This window comes from Trichoplusia ni, chromosome 7 (assembly GCF_003590095.1).
Source record: "Trichoplusia ni isolate ovarian cell line Hi5 chromosome 7, tn1, whole genome shotgun sequence".
Classification (NCBI taxonomy): Eukaryota; Metazoa; Arthropoda; class Insecta; order Lepidoptera; family Noctuidae; genus Trichoplusia; species Trichoplusia ni.
In genome coordinates this window covers 3055886-3076904 of record NC_039484.1, presented here as the reverse complement: position 1 = coordinate 3076904, position 21019 = coordinate 3055886, and the positions used below count along the sequence as shown (strand labels likewise).

General features: G+C 34.9%; 1 protein-coding gene across 1 annotated transcript; it reads left to right on the top strand.

Moving 5' to 3' along the window:
- The first annotated feature begins 6308 nt into the window (after nucleotides 1–6308).
- Nucleotides 6309–19620, top strand: LOC113495858 (facilitated trehalose transporter Tret1-like). The gene is made up of 4 exons (XM_026874854.1): nucleotides 6309–6815; nucleotides 14862–14997; nucleotides 16272–16417; nucleotides 16743–19620. The coding sequence occupies exons 1-4, from the start codon at nucleotides 6780–6782 to the stop codon at nucleotides 17874–17876; spliced, it is 1452 nt and encodes a 483-aa protein (XP_026730655.1). The 5' UTR covers nucleotides 6309–6779; the 3' UTR covers nucleotides 17877–19620.
- The last annotated feature ends 1399 nt before the right edge of the window (nucleotides 19621–21019 follow it).

Here is a 21019-nt window from a genome sequence, read left to right as displayed (position 1 = left end):
GTTGTAATTGTATTAAATTATGTTAGGTACAATAACTAGCATTACGATCTTTATCTACTAATTGGATATTTAAATCGTTAGAACTACTTCATAAATCGCAATACCCTTTAGGAACTTGAATAAGGACTTAACTATGTCTTAAGTATTGTTATTTGCGAAATATCTAGTCTTCTAAGGTATGTTCATTCATTCAATCTTCATGTCCCGGGAGATTTCTCAAACATTCCACTCACATGTACAAAGATACATAAACGTTCGTGGATGATACAAATGTTTGTGCAACACGGGATCAAACCCGCCGCGTCACGTCGTCGTGCACAGTGCGTTTGGCGTGGTCATCTATACCACTCGGCTATCCATTTTATCTTAATCTCCTATCCTATCAATCATATACCTCTGGAGGTAGCTAGCATTTATGTATACTAAAAATATTACGATACAAAATACGGAGTAATTAGCGTAAAAAAAAAAAAAATATATGATTGTTATGTGCCACTTGGGGTGATGCAAAAAATTTATCATACATTGCTTATACTTAATTTTCAAAACCTATTCAGCCAAATAATCTTAAAAAAATTCTAAATTAACCAAGCCATTATCTTCTCATTTCTCAAACAGCTTATGTGTAGGGTCCATTAAACTGTACAGTGACGCGGTTTGATGAAATGCCCATAGGACATCAATAATGTTTTCCGATGACATAAGTTTTTTGTTTTCTGCCCATCCCCTCGGCATATTCAGATTGATGTATAGTCGTTAGGATGGTAACGAACCTTGCAAAATATGTTCCGCAAATATTGGTCTGAATGGCAGAAATCTATTCGTGGAGACAATTACGGATTTAATATTGATTATATTAATAACTAGCTGTTGCCCGCGACTTCGTCCTCGTGGGTAGAAGATATAAGTTATGATTTATACCTGCCCTGTTTTTTCACATTTTCCGTTGTATCTTCGCTCCTTTTAGTCGCAGCGTGATGGTTTATAGCCTAAAGCCTTCCTCGATGAATGGTCTATTCAACACAAAAATATTTTTTCAATTTGGACCAGTAGTTCCTGAGATTAGCGCGTGCAAACAAACAAACAAACTCTTCAGCTTTATATATTAGTATAGATTAGGTAGGTTTTTCGATCTTCTCTCGAAGATAAAGATGCTTTAGAAATATCCATTCGCGATCCAAAGGTTCTTCCCGTAATAATGTATTTTATCTGCTAAGCCTTTTCCCAGTATTTACCTGTATTTACGTGTCAGTTCCAAGCAGTATTAGTATATTTACTTGGAGCGACAGCCTTTCCTGTATTTTAATGAATTATCTGTTGCCCGCGACACGTATAATTAACATAATAAAATGATCTGTGATCAAGTTAACCTTCCAGCCACCTTAAACCCCCCTTTCAATTATATTCAATTTGGCAAAATACACCCGTTATTATTATATTGCGTAGTCTCGCAACATAAACGAGCATGCGAAATTTCAGCTTAATCGCTATCTGGGCATTTCACCTACCCAAGATTTATGACAAAGCTACAGGAGAAAGTTAAAACTATTAATAAACGTCTGCAAACATAATTATATTCATTAATAAAATCGGTCAACTTTTCATATAGTTAACTATATAACTGAGGCCAACCACTGATTACTTACGGAAGCTGATACAAGGTGTGCTCCTACAATAAATACGGGAATCGAATCCTGGAATGTCAGTCGACGCACAGACTTTGATCGAGGCGTGACTGAAAAAAAAATCATTTTTTCTTCTTAAAACTTGTTTTTTGTCACCTGTATTATCTAGAAGGTCAATAAAAATCCATTTTCGTTTTTTTAAAGCAAATAAGGTGTAGAAACTATAAAAATATTTTTCTTTAAAAAATACTCCCTTACTCTACGATGTAAACTCTTCATGGGGCTTAAATAAACATTATCACAAAAAAAATACCCAGGCATAATATAAACATATTTTTAACCTTTTGCGGCGGACCCCTAAAACTATAAAAGCAATGTGTGTAATAGGTATTAAAAGCATGCAGATATAAAAATACAATAGTAATTCGAAATTCCAAAGAAAGAAACAAAAGCCTTTATTTTTAAAATTATGAAAATAAAACAAGGAATTAACAAAATTCAATTACATAACGTTCAGAACAACAGTTTGACGCATTTTCCCGGTACTCGCGAAAAATCAGCCTTTTGAGAGATTTCGTTACGGTATCATGTTTAAAACGGTATAAATATAATTGTTTCAAGTATTTATTGAGTGTTACTATTAAGCAGTCGCCAATGACGTCCATAAACAATTGTTTTTGAATAAATAGGACTTTTGTTATGTTCCGATGAAATGGTATTTTTAGCTTGCAATTTTTGAATTTATCTCGCGTTGCGTTTTTAAAGGTGGTTGGTTATACAATGTTAAAAAGTGTGAGTGAAAACGTGTGTAATAAATGAAAATAAACGCCGAGATTAAAAAACGATTTTTACAATCTCTTTGTGGGGTTAATTTTCTATAGACTATTTATTGCACGGAACCCTGTGTCGCGAATCCAACTTACTCTTGACCGTTTTGTTTCTCGTACAGTTTACGCACCCCTTTTTGGTAAGCCGGGAGAATCCTCATGCTCCCTCGGGAGAGGAAATGGGTAGTGTCAGACTCTTGCTGACTAGACCTGAACCACCGTGCTATTTCATCCGCGGTTTTCTGTCGGTGAATGGCAATACGTTGCAATCCTTCATACACCGACCTTGGGCTTCCACCAGCCAGCAGTGCGAGCCGGTGGGAATGGTTTATGTACCCCTGGTGTCAGAGTCTTGAAGAACCACTAGGCCTGTGACTTGCCTCCTTATACCCTTGAAAAATTATCGAATAGTCCAGTTCCTTGTGGTATTTTGTCAGACCGTGTGAGAACAGATAAATATATTTTGTAGTGCGCACATCAATTTGAAAAGACATTGTTGCGTGTCGGGTAAACATTTGTAAATAATAACCTTCTTCTTTCTAATTTGGGCATTTATAACAAAGTCAACTTCACTTTCTAGCAAAAATAAAATTACAATTATAATTTTTTAAATAGGAGCTTTCATGCCCTGCGATATAGTAAAATACAGTTCAGAAATCCCTGCTTAAAGTATGGTAGATAAGAAAAGGGTTTTATTTGGACCTTTGTCTTGAATTTTAGCATATTTTTAATTTGTTTTATAGGAAAAGTCGCTTTAGTCTTCTAAGAAAAAAATTAAAAAAAAAGTCATCGGTAATTTTTTTAATCTATTTTTCAAACCTTCGCAATTTTAATTAAGGACATGTAAATGTAATTAAACAGCTCTACATTATAATTATAATGTTATCTGTAATAGAAATCGAACCCATAGCCCCGGGGTACGCGACCACATGTACACACGAGGCAAGTGAGAAATACTTGTAATTGCCAATCATTGAAACAATAGACAAGTACAGTTACGTACAAAAGTGAATAGCGATAAAAATACAACACTAGGGAACATAGATATTTTTTATAGAAACTTTTAATTTATAACTATCATGTAGAGTTATTATGAAACAAGAAAGATAATTAAATGTTTAACAGTAAGTAATATAATAATATTTCATGCTATACATGAAAGGAGCAATTTCTATTAGAGGGTTAACATAAATTTTCCTATTTACCTAATACATTATAGGTAATATAAGTTGTAGTCTTAGGTTCACACAAAATATACCAAGAAATTGGTCTTTTAAAAAGAAACCATTTTAAATGCATAAGAATATTGCGAAAGAAACACGTTTTTTTCGTCTTTTCAATCTCATCAGTACTCTAAAGCTTTACCTGACCACATATACATATGTGGTTTGCAATAAAGAATATTCTATCTATCTTTAATTTGTTATAATATTATATATACCTATATATTACAGTATTTTCTCACGCAAAGCATATAAAAATAATCATTAATTAATTTGCGTCACCACTGAGCGCGACAGTACTCACAATTCGTTTGATTGCCCTTGACCGTAAGTAGCAGGATAGTTAATACTGATACTGAATACAAGACAATACTATACAAATATATAATTATGTAGGTCTGTTTGTATCACATTATTTGTCTTTGAATCTACATACTCTAATATTTCGAAAGATTCTGTTGACTCCGTCAAGTTTCTTCACAGATAAGATTACTACGCTATCTATAATTTATAACATTTAGACATTAAAAAAATTACTGGACCCAAGACCATGAGATGTTTTAAGTCTAAATGGCATCAAACAAAAATCACTTAAATCTGATTAGATACTTGTATCTCGGAGTATTTGCTACATATAAAACACCGGCGAATTAAGAAACTCTTCCTCTTACGAAGGAAAATTTGTTAAAGGAAGAGTTAAAAACCTTAACTCACCGCTCCACTCTATAATCTGAGGACCATTTAAGTTATAAAAAATAAATATGGCGCCTCGACCCTCGCTCGAAACTTGACGATAATTTTTTCTCCATAAAGAAGTTTCACTATATATATTAGCCGTGGTTCTTTACAACTCGGCCTTACTCGATTGCTGTTGTCTTTTCTCAGTTATAGCAAACTTCTTCTAGTCTCCCGTCCCGCTGTGGACTTATGTAGATTTTTTTCCTACTTTTTACAGTTTTTTTCTTCCGAAAGAGAAAACCGTTTTCCTAGGACACGCCACGCTTTAGTGTTCGGTGATTTTCGTTGGCTATTATTATTAATCCTAATTCAAAAGAGTTGCAATGATGGGCATGTGACTGGATTTGATCCTCATTTAAGCTATAGCTAATAGGTATACCCTATTAGATCCCCGTATCCTCTGACTCCAGAAAAGGTATGGACGGCATGTTTAAGTCGATGCAGATACTTCATTTCCCTACAATCTCTGATAGAAAAAAGTCGCCACGACGTTATTAAGGATGATTCAATAACATTCAACTGTATACTTGATCCAGCAAAAACACATTTAAACACATTTATCACTCACATTTATTTTTGGATAGCTATCTTATAGAGATAATTATATACAGCCTTGCAAATCAGGCGTAGCGGTGACTTAAATATCTTGACTCACCAGTATTTTAATATCTTGCAATATCCTAGTTTGGATTTGTCCCCAAAGGACTAACGGTAACTTTACTATCTACTAATAAGCACATCTTTCTGTGTGTCTATACTTTTAAAACTAGCACGAAAAGAATCAATATAGTTAAATATTTATCTGCATGTCTGTCTGTGGCATTGAAGCTCTTGAACGGATGGACCGATTACGATGTCGCTTTACAAGAAAGCGAGTATCACAGTCTCAAAATTCTGCAACGCCTCCATACATTAAAATATTGTGTATCCTGTTGCATCAGTTTCCTCAATCACACAGTACCTATAGATCTCACTATACCCTACAATTAAATCTTAAAGGAAGTTCAAAAGAAACCGATTTATCCGCTTGCAATACTTGTGTAAATGATGCACGCATGTGAACCGAACAGGGTGGATAACCCAATAACAAGATGTTACATGACCATACTAATTCCTGCTGTTCGGTGAGCATTTTATAATACTTGCCGGTTTCCGATATTTCAGGAGTTAGTCGATAAAATTTGAAAGATTTTGTTTATTGATACTTTTAAAATGCACTTTTGTTTCTTTTATCTTCTTTCCTGTCTAATATTCATAACAATTGATTTCTGCCTCTCAACAAGGAGCAATTTTACAATGATCAATGTCGGAATGCGTTACGTTTCGATATACCATGTGACTTTGGTCTGTCAATTCCATACATTTGCGTGTTTCATTGACGTTAACGATTGTAGAAAACTATATTCTTGAGAGGCTAGGTTAATGAAAACTTTTACTAAATAACTATATAGGTATACAGAAGCTTAATACAATGGCGTAAGCTTAACACAAAAACGGTGTATATTTTTACAACTATTTTTAAAAGGATTTTACTTTAAACCTATCTAAAGATTTTTTGGAAAATATAATTCGATTCATAAAAAGATTAAGTTATGTTATTCACCTGTGTAATCTGTTATCCTTATCCTTTGACCTTGACTTTGAAAAAGTCATATTTACAAAGTTAATCAAAAATGACGTAATGCAAACTCTCGAACACAGCTGTCATGCGTTCGTCAAAATCACGTGAATTTTAGAGATAAATTGAAAACCCTTCTAGACTAGAGAGATTCCTTAAATCGTTAACATTAATGTAAATTCAAATGTATGGAGATGACAGGTCAATGTCACGTGACTTAACGAAACGAAATGTCAATTTCATACATTTGAGCGTTGTTTTTCACATTAAAAATGATTGTTAGGGCGATGGGTATAGAGACAGAACGTCACCCAGCTAATTAGAGTTTGTTATGGAAGTTAGACTTTAAAATATATAACTTTATTGTAAAGAATATTCGATATTCTGCAGCCACTCTTACAAATACCTTCACCGCATACAAAGCAAGCAGGGAGCCATCTCGCGCGAATCACGTACATAAGCAAATCCGGGGTCACAACTATGTTCATAATGTAACCAAGTATTTACGAAACCGGTCATATTATTATTCGGTCGGCGCCACACTATTGAACACCTCTAAAATGAACCGTGTTACAATCAGCTACGGTTGAAACTCGAGTGGGGATGGGGGCTGGGGTATTAAGCATTGGTTTTAGCCGAAGTGCTCAGTTGTGAGGTGTCCGTCGTTTGAGCTGTCGGTAGCTTAAATAATTATATTTATATTAATATTACGTGTGAGTCTGTTTGTGTTACGCTGTTTAGTGATTAAATGTCTAAATTAAGGATTTCGCCTTTTTTTAAACAGGTTTGTTATTTTTAATTATGGCAACATCTTCTGTCTCTTTTTTATTTGTTCCTTTTTTGCAATGATACCGTTTGAGGATATGAACCGCCCCTTTTTTGAGCCTGTCTAAAAATTTAACTAAACTAAAAAATCCTAACGTAATTTTAAAATCTATAAAAGAAAGCCACAATTAATAATTATGTTAATTACTTAATAACTAATTAAAACGTATGGAATGTTAATAGTTTTATTTGAATTAATACAATAAAGTCATTAAAATTTGACGAAATATTTGCTGAATAACTTTAATAGTTTTTGACTAAAATTAAATGAGTAAAAAATATATTATTGTTAAATTTACAAGAGCGCGATATTCGCCAACAAATTGTTCTACAGTTATTCGATTGTTTATTTTATTATGTGTTTCTTGATAAAGAATATTGAAAAATACCGCTAGAATACTAACCATAGATATCTTAATATTTAAATACAGATTTACCCATAGAAGAAATATCATATAAATAAATAACATAATATACGTAAATCCCCGCAGTTTTCCTCCTAAACCATCTTACCACTTTACCAATGTGTTATTAAATGGGTAATTATGTAATTATGTATCAACTACACATATGAATAACTCACATTTAAAGTATATAACACCATAATTATTGGCTGGTGTTGCGGGAAACCTTGGAAATATCATAATAACACTCTTATAAAATAACTATTGTTAATATCTGATGCAAATTTTTTTGTTTATAATTTTTTTCCAGTTCCAATTCTAACGTAAAAACAATAACATTAGGCAAAAAATTGTATATTCTTGTAAAAAATTGTAAGATATTTTATTGATTAGTTTTTCTGTTATTCCTGAATTAAACTTTATTGTAATTAATATTGGAGTTATATTTAATTGGTTTGTCTGTTTCAAAATAAAGTAGATTTAGTAAAAAAATATATATTAAGTTGCGGTTATTCGGATAGATTTGCACGTTCGATCCCAACCCGGGCAAAGTACCTACCGATGTGACTTTTTCAAAGTTACATTTTGCTTCTTAATATTTTAATCTGAAATCGCCAACCCGCAGTTCAACAAGCGTTGTGATCAAAAGCTCAAACCTTGATGAAAAGAGGCCTGTGACCAGCAGTGGGATAAATATGACGTTTATATATGGAAGCTGGAATTTTCATTTTTATTTATAAAAATAAATATTTGCAATTAGCTGTAAAGGATGGTGTCGGTCCTTTTAAAGGCTAGTGTAACCCATAGGTCCAACAAGGGCGTGGCTGGGCCCAAAGGACTTGTTGATGCTCAACCTCCGCTCTATGAACAGAAATGAACAATCCAAAGTAGATTTGAACATTTACATTATTATAAATCTATATCTATACTAATACATAAAGCTGAAGAGTTTGTTTGTTTGAACGCGCTAATCTCAGGAACTACTAGTCCAAATTGAAAAATTCTTTTTGTGTTGAATAGACCATGCATCGAGGAAGGCTTTAGGCTATAAAACATCATGCTGCGACTAATAGGAGCGAAGATATAATGAAAAATGTGATAAAGAACAGGGCAGGTATTGGTAAATCATAACTTATATCTTCTACCCACGGGGACGAAGTCGCGGGCAACAGCTAGTGAAAAATAAAGAGGCTCTTGTTCTGAAAGTGTGATGTTGACTTTAAATGATTTAAAGTTATTATGATGCAAACTACAAAAGCATATCAAGTTATATATAATTGAAATCAAATTATTTATTCTCAACACGCAGAAAATGATAAAAAAGAGCTTATAAGCAATTCTATAACGCATCAAGAGTTTTTGTTACGACAACTATCGTAAGAGTAATCAGATGATTTTTAATCGCAATTGATTTATTTTTATTCAAAATTTCCTCATTCTGGTATTTAAATTTATCTATTTTTGATCTTTTGCATTGATATCATAAGCTCTAGGGATATTGCAGACGTGTCAATCACGTGTGTCTTGTCTGACACTAATCTGATAAGACAGTTTTTATCGGACGATACTCTCTATGAAATCTATGACAAACTTATTTAAATTAGGCTGCTCTAATAAAATAACAAACATTAGTGTGATAATTATTGCTATCTGATTAATTATTATAATTATAACTGGTGCGTATTTATAATTTTATAAATGTTTTAATTATAGTCCATGAACAATTTCTACTAGATGTTTACTATAAAATAATCAAAATTAATTCTTAAAAATCAGCTCATAACCGACTTCAAATAAAAACTACTGTACCATACTTGATAAAATGTTTAGGGGACCAAATGACATCTATTTCGTGTTAAAAGAAAAAATAATCAACAAAATCTTTTATCCAATCCTTACCTCCCTTAATACCTATGAATTAAGAACCTCTTCCTTTTTCAATTCGATTAACAAAAAGGTACTTAATTTCAAAACAAAAAACAAGTTACAATTAGCAATGAAAATGGTCAAGCTCGAAATAACAGCCAAACACAACTCATTGCCATCTACATCGCACATAAAAATGTGCTCAATATGCGAGTTTACCGATATTTACCTCAAAGGAACAATACACTCAGACTATGGTGATATCCCTTCATTGATAACAGCGTGATAACCGGTGCTAGTCATACAGACAAACCTTATCTATGCATATGAAAAGCTTTCCTGTTTATATTACACCGATAGGACAACATTCGTATTTTATCGTTTTTGATCATGCCGGCTACCGTTTTGCGGTAAAACTATTTTACGTCAAGTATTTAGCTCATCTTAAAAATATTTTACAAAGCGATCCTAATTGCAGTTATGAGTTGTTGTTGAGAGTTGTGGAGGTGAAACGTTGTGTCAATCAATGTGTAAAATTATGTATGGCTGATCCTTATGCGTCTGAAAACTCACAATTATTATTTTCTGAAACCTGGCAGAAGTGCATTTTTCCTAAGCCTTTGATAAAATATGAAGAGTCGATGGAAAATGGCAATCTCCATTTGAGATTGTTATCACGATATCAAATGGAGCAATCTGCAGCAGCAACACAAATACAAAATCTGAAAAACAGCGCTATTTTACTAACAAGGTTCATCAGAAGTTTAAAAAAACTAACATTAATATTACAAAATCTCCTAAAATCAAAATCAAAAGTTTTTATTTCAAATACGCCATTTTCCAAAATGTGAGATAGATTTCCATAGAATTTACCTAGAGTCGTAAATAAACGGTTAGTTCCGCTGAAGGCTGGTTCCATCATTAGTAAATTCTACAACTTTTACTTGTGTTTCCTTTCTTGATGTTTCGGCGGAAGTCTCTCCGAAATATATGTATTTTGTTCTAGTTCACACGGAACTAGAATAATATCATGTTTTATCAATGTGGAACAATCCTGAGTACTTAGTGATTAATTAATTTGATTAGGTGTCAGGAGTTTGAAATTGCTTATGATATTTACTTGTTTCTTATATTTTTTGTATCAAAAGCTTTTAATATTAGCCCGCCACACATGCCCGCCATTGCAACTCCTGTAAGGCAGGATCTACAATGAAACCAACTAAAATCACCGAAACACTTAAGTTCGGTGTGTCCCAGGGGGAAACATTTAACTGCCTTGGAACTTGCAACTAAATTAATCAGAAATAGTGAAAAGGAGGAGTTAGAAAAAATGTTCCACTTCCCTCCATAGCAAGCAGGAGACAAGAGAAGAAATAGCTAGTTGTAGCAAAGAAAAGAGATTGATGACTGAGTTAGGCTCAGTTATCAGGCACCACGGGAATTTACAATTTAATGGGTCCTATAATTTAGGAGCTGTTTTTTGATTCAAATGATAGGTATGGCAAAAACGACTGAAAGCACGGAAATTTGCTCTGTTGCAACATGGTCCGCAGTAAACAACACCGGATATCGGCTGCAAACTATCTAATAAGATGTCACGTTCAACCTGCCATATTCATATTCACTGTTTGCTGTTGAACACTGACATAATGGTGAAACGAAAAGTTACCATGGCCTGTAAGGAACTGAGCTACACAATGATCAATCTCCATCCAAGTCCTCTCCAGCCGCTCATGAACGGATGGAAAAAACTGGTAGAGGTGTCGGCCCTTAATAGAAGGTTCCGATCTAACCTGCCATCAGTTCCTCGGAGACGCCCGTTAGTGGTTTAAATAATCTGTCGATCTTTCTACGGTCACGATAAAACAGGAAGTCGTATTTCAAAAATTCTCTAGTGGAATAATACATAGCCGCGCGTCGTTGTATTTCGAGATTAACCGGTTAAACGCCTGCTAGGACGGGCAGAGCTTCAGTACTTACAGTCCGATAGGCCTTACACAAGAATATCAGCTCCAACCGTTGGCTTTGAAATAGTTTTTTACATTACATTAGCTTAATTCCGGTTAGCTGAATTCACCGTGAAATTCTTTTATAAGGCGCGGTAACAATGAAGCCCCAAAAAAAAAAGGGATATTCGGAATCCTAATGCAGGCAAAATTTTAATGTGACTGTAAAAAAGTTATATGTCCTTATTGGTTATTCTAAGATGTTATACCCACAGTGAGCTAACGCGGTGACCGATGCTCAATCTTGGCCTATATGGGAAGGGCATTGCCGGGTCTAGGGGCCCAGAGGCCTCGGGGCAACAAAGGAGTGGAGGCCCCCTTGATCAAAACTATTTTGATTCAGTGACAAATTTATCGGGCTTTTCTTTTAGATGCCTTTGGGCGCAGTTATTTAGACAGGCACTGCCCATCTTATAGTCTCAATAATGTGGGGTATTTTACCTTGGCTTCTTTTTTATTTTATCGGGAGTGCTGGGCCCCTAGTCATAGTGGGCCAGTAGGCTCTGGCCTAAAGTGCCTTATGGATAATACGGCACTGGGGAAGGGGCCTGCGCCCAGCAATGGAACGCATATAGGAATGGAAAAGGAGTTGAGCATTGATCACCACGGCTACGATCACTGTAGAGTGGCAATTTCAGATAGCATTATTTGGAATCTAGGTTCCCTCACGATGTTTTACCTTCACTGTTTATCAGATGGTGTCTTAGTATAATTAATAAAGTACAAATAACATGGTTGTGGCGTTGCCGTGCTTTGCATGGGTCTGTATAGTGCAGGTTCGATGCCAACGCTAAATACCAATATCATTTTTTCAAAGTTATTGACTGGTATAATATTTTTATTATAATATTGCATAAAACTCGTAGTTACCAAATGTCAAGTCGGATTAAGTATACAATTTTAATTAGCAGGCTCACCAAATGAGATGGTCAGTAAGTATAAAACGAAACATAATCACACATTGTTCGGCGTGTGAATTATGCAAATGTCTAATACAGTCCACCTAGTCAAATCGACCAGATTATATCACCCTTGTTGTATAGACCATAAGGTTCATTTTATAGATGCTATGATGGATAACTCCGATGGTTGTGTATTTAAATGTTTGTATTGAGTTAGGTGACTTGCCTTGAAGGGGAAGTGACATTGAGTCGATAAGGTTAACACATGCGTGTGGTTTTAAGATCACGGTCGTAATGTGGGTTCCGTCATAAACTAGGTTATGCGAATTATGCAATAGAGCTTTCCAACGTCGTTCTAAGAACCTCATCAAGCAAGATAATAGCTATTTTTTCATATAATATTTCTTATTTCATACAAGTTTTTATATTAGCTAACTAATTTGTATGATAATTCGAAGTTTCAATAGTAAAAAATGTAACATTAAAACAGGACCTTTTTTTGGAAAGAAAATCATCAAATAACTCCTTACCCTTTAGAATGAGCGAAAGGGAGTGTCAGACTCCTACTAACTAAATCCCACCCATGTTCCTTCCTTTGCCCTTCATGTACCGGGTCAACGGTTACCCTTTCGGGATAACCCGCAGAAAAAAACCAGGACCTACTATATTAAATAAAAGAAAAAATAAATTTGTTATTTATAAGATCCGGGCAAGTTCTGATAAAAAAAAAAAACAGAAAAGAAATAAGCCGCATGAAACCAAAAAACTAATTTAAAGTTTCCAAAGATTCTTGTAAATGTTTATTTTTATCAGAAAAAGGATTTCAAATTTTTTGGAATGGTATTTCGGGTTCCTTGACATCTTTTTAAACATTCACATGTCAAAAAGTCTTAATTTTGAATGCAAACTTAAATGAATAAAAAAACGTCACTCAGCACATTTGCTGAGAAAGCCAAATATGTGAACTGCAAATATTTTTCTCATACGATACACATTAGTGAATTAGTTAATAAGACGAAATTTGATAGTTTTTGAATGCTAGATTTTAAGTAGAGTGAGGGTAAATAAAAAAAAAACTATAGTGATGTTAGGATTGCTTTAGGTTGTTCCCCAGGAATCAAATGGCTTTCTGGCTCCGATATTAAACCATAGTCTCTGTTAAAATAAGGCATAAAATAAAAGCTAACAGATACGAACAGTCTCTATCTTACGTCATGTAGTTAATTGTAGAATACCAGGAATAGTCTACTGGTATGACTATTGGACTGCCAAGTCAGAAGTCTTAGGTTCAAATCCTGGCATGATCCAAGGTCTTTTCGCATTTACGTGTGAATTGAGGAATTCTTCTTTTTCTTATCCGCTACCCTCTAGACAGAGAGGTCGTGTTCCTTATGTAGTGGTTCAGGTAGATGTTATACGCCTTACGAGTTACGACAGGTTGCCACTTTTCTTCATTAGAGGTCACTCTGCTGCATTTGTTTATGGCCCAATCGGCAGACATAATTTGTGATTACAAAGTAATCATCACTAACTTCATAAAAACGGTTAAGGGAAACATGAGGAATTAGCATACTTGAAATTTTATCAAGAGTATGTTTAAAAACTTTGACACCAGATTGTACATCAACCATACGAAAAGAAGAAGCCATATTGGTGCTGCCAGGCTCTGAGATTCGGTAGTAAGCTCGCTCAGGTTGAAAGACGAAAATGAGAAGTGAGGGGTGACCCTCACCTTAATAGAATCTTTTGATGTGGTGTCTTTACACGCACTTCTAAAGAAGAAGTCTAAAACGACAAGGGCTTGCCAGAGTCGCGCTGAGCATGCGTGAGCGGTCCCGACTCTAGCGTATCGGTCAGCGACAGTCCGACATATCTCTCAACTCGGAGTGAATTGAAATCGTATGATTTTCACCCCTCACAAAAAAATAGAGTTCGTTAGACCCATAACATTGCATTGCCACTGAAGTTATTTAAGCATAAGTAGGTATGCAAAATTTTATCACAATCGGATGTAAATAACTGGTTTTAATTAAGATTTGCGATCCAGATTTGACCTCAGAAGCGTCTTAATTTAAATAAAAGAGTTGGAAAAAAAGAACTGATTTTGACCTAATACGTTATATCAAAACGTTTTCCTTAGCGCTTTTATCGAACCGGTCTATCTTCTCAATGTATGAGATTACTCTAAAATATTTGTATTTTTTTGCAAATGCGTTTTATCTTATGACCTCAATCTCATTCTTTTGAAACGGAATGGATGTAAAAAATGTACTATTTAGTCTACGAAAAATGGGAAATATTTTTTCTTATCAACAGTCAGGGTTTTCCCTAATCTCTATTGCCTGCTGTTTTAATATATTCTTAAACTATTTAACATTGAGGTAGGTCGCAAGGACGAATTTGCTAACAATTTGAATAAGTATTATGATAGTAATAACTGTTGGATTAAACAAGACTAATTTATACTGAGGCCAAACTGGTTTCTAATTCAAAATAAGACTTTATGATAACCTCATTAATTATGACCTTCTTGTGCTACGTAGAAAGTGGTCGGATTTCAACGATATTTTTGTTACTTTTTGATTTTATGTAACTTATATCCTGTTTAAAACGAAACCATTTCTCTAAATATACTTAAGTTTATTACAAATTAAAACAAAATACAATAGTACATCTTAATCTTTGTGGTATTGGAACACACCCGTATCTAAAAATTAAATAGATATCAAAAAAGTCTTCCCTATGTGACTTCCGACGTTTCTACCCTGAGCAACTTCAATCCATGCTAATAAATGAATATTAAAAGACCATTACCGCTCTGTTCCAGTGCTTCGTGACTGCGGCAGTATGCAGCACCACCATCGGGCACGGCTCCGTGGTGGGGTTCCCCGCCATCCTGTTGCCGCAGCTCAAGCGCCCTGACTCCCACATCAAGCTCACCGAGGAAGAGGGATCATGGATCGGTGAGTACCATGATATACTTAATTTTACGTAGGAATCAAGCCAGCGATGTTTTAGAGTTATGTAATTTGATATTGAGCGATACCGGGTGCTATGTATGTAGGAAAGATGATAATTTGGCGTTCTAAAAGTGCTACTTTGTGAAATAACTGGAATAAATGGGATTTGATTATTTTCTTGAGTGGATGACATAGGTACTTTAAAAGTATATTGCCCATTGTTTATTTGGTTTATAGTTACGATTTGACCCTGAAATCAATAGAAATGTTTTTAAATAAAACAAAAGTAGGATTGATTTACGAAGGTTTTGATTTTTTAATTTATGTACATCGGTCACTCCAGATCACATGTTCTCACGGTTCTGAAAATGTTTTTTGAAAAATAAATATGATTACCTAATTAATAATTATCTATTTAACATTAACTGCAGACTGACCGTATCTTCGTACTTTATAATGAATTGCCAGTGATTATTTCGCTGTATGAAATACAGAAAATGTATTATAAGTAAAGAGAATTATTTGAACAATCTTTGCAAGTTTTCTTTAGTAAAGACCACTCAATTTGCATTCAGTTTTACCATCCTTCACCCGCTTTCCGGCGGCGGAAGAAGATTCCTCTGATCAGTAATTCTTAGTAAGATAAATTTAAAAGCTGGAGTCGAAACAAATCGGCATTATTTATCAACATTTGGACGTGATTAATGCCATACATTAGTTGTTAGTTTCCACGCAGTTTGCATATCTCTGCTATCCTAACAAACATTGTCCGTAACCTGCCTGAGAAAATCTCTCAACCTCATTACCCATTGTTTTTACCGAGAATTGTATAATTAGTTGCATTTACATAAATTTTCATGTATTTTAAATCCTTAATTCAATGTTTTACTGCTCTTTTAGAATGGCAATGATTAATAATCACACGCTATGCAAAGTTATCATTAAAACTGAATCATTAATCTCATATTCTTGTATCTTTCCAGTAGATGATTTTACAATAAGGATATTTAATTTTGTCCAGGACTCTACTCACCATCATGTATTTATATGTATCTTTATTCCGATGTCATCCACCTTCGGCTATATGTATACCGGAAATTAAAAATTAAGTGATTTTGCTATTACTTATGCAACTTCCTAAATATTTAAAATGTTATTTATTTTAAACACTTTCCCATTATTTTGAATGTTCTAAATTCCAAAGTTCTTATTAATGAGCTAACGTGGAGCACAAATGGTAAAATTATTTCCAGTAATGTTTTACCTTCTTTTTCCAGCATCAGTGACAGCCATTACGCTGCTGCTGGGCAGTTTCCTGGCGCCGCCCATCATGGGCAAGCTAGGGCGGCGAGTGGCGCACTTCGTGGTGATAGCCAACATCCTCATCGGGTGGACTGTTATACTGCTAGCCAAGAGCTTAGAGGTAAGAGTTTACTTAAAAATACAGCTTAGCAATTGATTAACTTATTTTTTATTTTTAAAAAATATGATAAATATACTGATAAGTAAACAATAGACCAGTTAGACCATGAATAAGAGGAAAATTCGAAACAAAGCGATTTAGTTATTGTTCATTTAACTAAAAGACAACACTTTTCAACAGAAAATAAAAGTATCCAAATCTACATAAATTGACTGTAATGTAAGCAAACAATAAAGCTAATCAACCGACGTCTCCTGGCGGTCTCGAAAATTCATGAATTAATGAAAGCTTAATAACTAAACATAATAAATGTTTTCTTTTCCAGGCAATGATTGTTGGAAGAATAATACACGGTTTATCGTTTGGCCTGATGCTGCCACTCCGCTCCGTTCTCCTCGGAGAGTACACCAGCCCCAAGAACAGAGGAGCCTTCCTCACGACGGTATCCGTGGCGCAAGCCTTCGGGATCCTACTGGTGCACCTCATAGGGTCCCTCGTCTCCTGGCAGAAGACAGTCTTCATCGTGCTCGCCTTCCCTCTAGCAAGTCTTCTCATGACCTTCTTCACACCAGAAACCCCGAGCTGGTTAGCTGCTAAAGGCAGATACGATGATTGCAGGAAAGTTTTTCGATGGCTGCGAGGTGATGGAGAAGAACAAGAGTTGGAAGAAATGATAAGAGCAAGGTGTGAGAGTAACAGAGCAACAATATCCAACTTCAAGGATCTCCCGGTGTTGCTCAAAAAGAAGGAGTTCTATAAACCTATAGTTATCATGATCCACAGTTACATGATGGGCGAGTTCTCCGGAGGCGCTCTGCTGTCCTGTTACTCTACCACTGTGATCACTCTTCTGGTTGGACCAGAGGTAGACCCTCACTTCTGGATGATAGCTTTAGACATTCAGAGAAACATCTCGAACGTCACAGCAGTGTATGTCGTCCACAAGATCAAGAGAAGGACCATGTTCATGGCGACCGGCAGTCTGTGCATCCTCAGCAACATTGCCATCGCTTGCTACGTTTACGCGAAGGTGCTCGGAGTGATGACCTACACGGCAATATGGCTGCCAATTTTACTTATAAACATACAATTCTTTACCGTAGCTGTTGGTATGGTTTGTCTCCCATACGTCATCGCTGGAGAAATCTTCCCATTGGAGTATAGAAGTGTCGGAAGCAGCATCAGTATAATTTCCATAGCTTCTGGATATTTTCTAGTCACTAAAACGTTCCCAGCTATGATAGCCAGCATAGGTCTGCATGGGTCCTATGCGGTGTATGCTGGAATTATGTGTTACAACTTTATTATAATAATGTCCTTGTTACCGGAGACCAAAGGGAAGACACTTCAGCAGATTGAAGACTACTTCAGAGGAAAACCTTCAAAGGCTGAAGATATCGAAGTCAGACAGAACTTGAAAGGAAAAACAGATATAGAGAAGCTGAAAGATGAAAGTTGATAAAATAGCGGGAAAATAGCAAGAAATTGATAAATCATGACAAGAGGCAAGCAACTGCTATGCTTATAGAAATCTATAAAGAAAACTCAGGCTGTAGACCTTTGTGATGATTTGGCGAATTTAGGACGCCAAAAAAGCATCGAAAATCCTCAGTTTTGTGCCACGATGTACAAAGAATTTGCTAGCCTAAATATATTATGTTCAGAATATAATAGAATGGCCTCCAATCCTGCTTAAAAATAAAGACAATTCTTGTTCTTAAAAGTAGAAAACGATCGTCGAGATTGTTTTTGTAAAACATTTTACTCTACTGGCTTCCAAAATATTGATTTTCTTCAATACCTTGCAATATTATGGACTTACGATTCTGATTTGTTGACTACAATATTTACAACACAATCACAGAAATAAACATGAGATTTGAGGGACGGTCACAGGTTAATAATCTTTTGAGACAACTCGTTATTTATAAGAGTGTTGCATATCCAAAGGCTCAAAATGAAACCCGATTGTAACCCATTTCTAAGGATCTCTGTCGGACACAAATTATGATATCTAGTTAAAATTTTCAAACATGGTGATAAAAATTATAAAAATGAAAGTCGATGTGAATTAACGTCAACGGCAAAAGACAATCCTCAAAAGAAGAAACCAGGCCCGGAGCAACAGAAAAGTTACTCAAAATATAGATACATTTAAGTAATAAAATACCCCATAGATGGCAGCGCGCAAGCAGTTTCAAAGCTATTTATTTTCTTGGAAACGCCAATCGGAATCGCAAAATTAGGGTCAGCAAATTGAATGTCCTATTTACCTAAATAAATACCCACTTATGATATGATTTTTTGGATCACTTTCAACATAGAAAACATCACACTACTACAAAAATGCAAGTTCGTTAGTGTGTTTGTGAGCATGTGCGTGCGTCACCTTTTCACGATCAAACCAACTGGTCCATACTTTATAGAATACATTATATTTTACCCCTGTGAAAATTCGAATAGCAATTTCACATAACAAGTCATCGATTTCGATGACTATGTGGTATTTAATTATGTACTTATAATTGCCTTTATTTTATGTGGTTTTCTTTTGAGCCGGGCAGGGTATTTGTTCACACTTCTTGAGCATTCTTCTTTGAAACTATGTCCGAGTCCGACTCGCACTTGACCGTTTCTTTTTTCGTTTTCAGCAGTATCTCTCTAACCAAGGCTCAGGCTTTCAAAAAAAAACGGCAGCTGATAGCCAAGCTTCATGGATAGGGATGACGACTGGATGTAAAAAGTAAAATGTATTTAGTCCGTCAGATAGTTAATAAAAATGTTAAATGTTAAATATGTAAAACATAGTTTCGGCGAGGCAGCTTGTAGTGTTACGACTTAGCAAAATAGATAAACAGAAGTGTAATTTTGACAATGTATGTTATCGGGACAACAAAAAAAACCTAGGTATCTGATATTATTCAACAAAGTAGGTGAGGACCATTTAACGAGTTGTCATCATCCCTATTGTAGAAGCACTTACAAAGAAGAAGTTACCAAAACTCTTGCAGCTGAGAGAACAATAACCTACTCAATAGCGAGTATCTCAATAATGTAGAGATTAAATTAATCTAATAGGCAATAAGGATTAGAAGATAAATGAGCGAAGGAATCATCAGCATTTCTTTACATTCATGTGATATTTTGTAATAGCCGCTTAAGATAATTGTATAAATTGTGTAATAAATGAAGTAATTATTCTACTTGTCTTACAATTTATTTCCAAATTCCTGGTTTTTTATAAATAGGCCATAAAGTTAGACAACTTCTGCATTTGGTAGCTTCAACCTTTCTATTGGATGGATTGGGTGAAAATGTGATAAATTAATAGATTTCAAAAACCTAAAAACCCACGTGTTTAAATGTTATTCCATTCAAATTTTATCAAAATCGGTTTAATCGTTTTTATATTTGTAAATTGCATTGTCATTGGGTTTGAAGCTACCCTGAAAATTTCTGCCTGCTAGCTTATTGGAAAGTGCCTCAAAATTGAGTTGCAAAAATCCAACCGGAACAACAAACAAACAAGAAAAGTGAGTTTATAAATGGGAAGTGGAAAGAATCGGTGAAAAAGGGACTTAGTGATAGCGCAACGAACATAACAGAATGGAGCAAAAAAGCGTGTTGTGGCGGTGCCAAAGAAAACACAACAAGGTCAGGAAGGAAGGAACTACCCATTTAGTCCGCACATGACTCTCAAAATTACAACTTACGTAAAAAAGTAGTCTAATGACGTCAAACAACACCATTATAGATACTACATACCTAATTCAAGATACCAGATATCAAATGCGTAATCATCGCCAAAAATACGTTACACAAGATAACTATGTCTTATCAAAACGTATATCTATCTAAAACTCATATTTACAGATAGTCCCACATTAATCATGGCTCAAATTAAGCCATACTTATCCCAACTCTATAGCTATTTTTATTTAAAGTATTAGCTGTAATCGTGTGCAATTGTCAAAATGAGATTATGACGTAGTTATCACTTTTGCCATTTTGAGTGTCGTAAATAGATTATAATTATTAAGGTATCAAGACAGTATCAGGTATATAAACAAGTATGTAGGTGAACCGTTGAAACGTTTCACAACAATAAGCAAGAAGAAAAGCTCATCAGAGATACATTTTGGGAGTCCCCAAATTATTAGTAAAAAAAACTACAAAACAAAAGCTTGAGTTCACCAATCACTACTTAAAAAATATCATTAACTGGTGAAAACTGAGAGATCCTTCTGAAACTTTATTATTGGGCAAGAGAACGCCGCGCTGTCAGCTTCGCCAACCATTTTTACGATCACTGAAAGACGTGGCGGTAGACCCTAGGTCATAGAACTGTCAGTAAACAGCACATCAACTGTATTAAGTAATATAATTACAGAACATAACTTCTTAAGCTTCTTAACCTTTTTCGGAACTGTGTTGGGCTCGTCTTCCAGACAGACTGAGTTAGCTAAATAAAACACCATAAACGTACCTATGATTCTCTACACTATCATTTTCATTTGATTGGTGAGATTTTTTTTTGCTATTGTAGCATATAAGTAGTGTAAAGTGTAACAATATTTAACATAATCCATTAGAAAAGCAGTA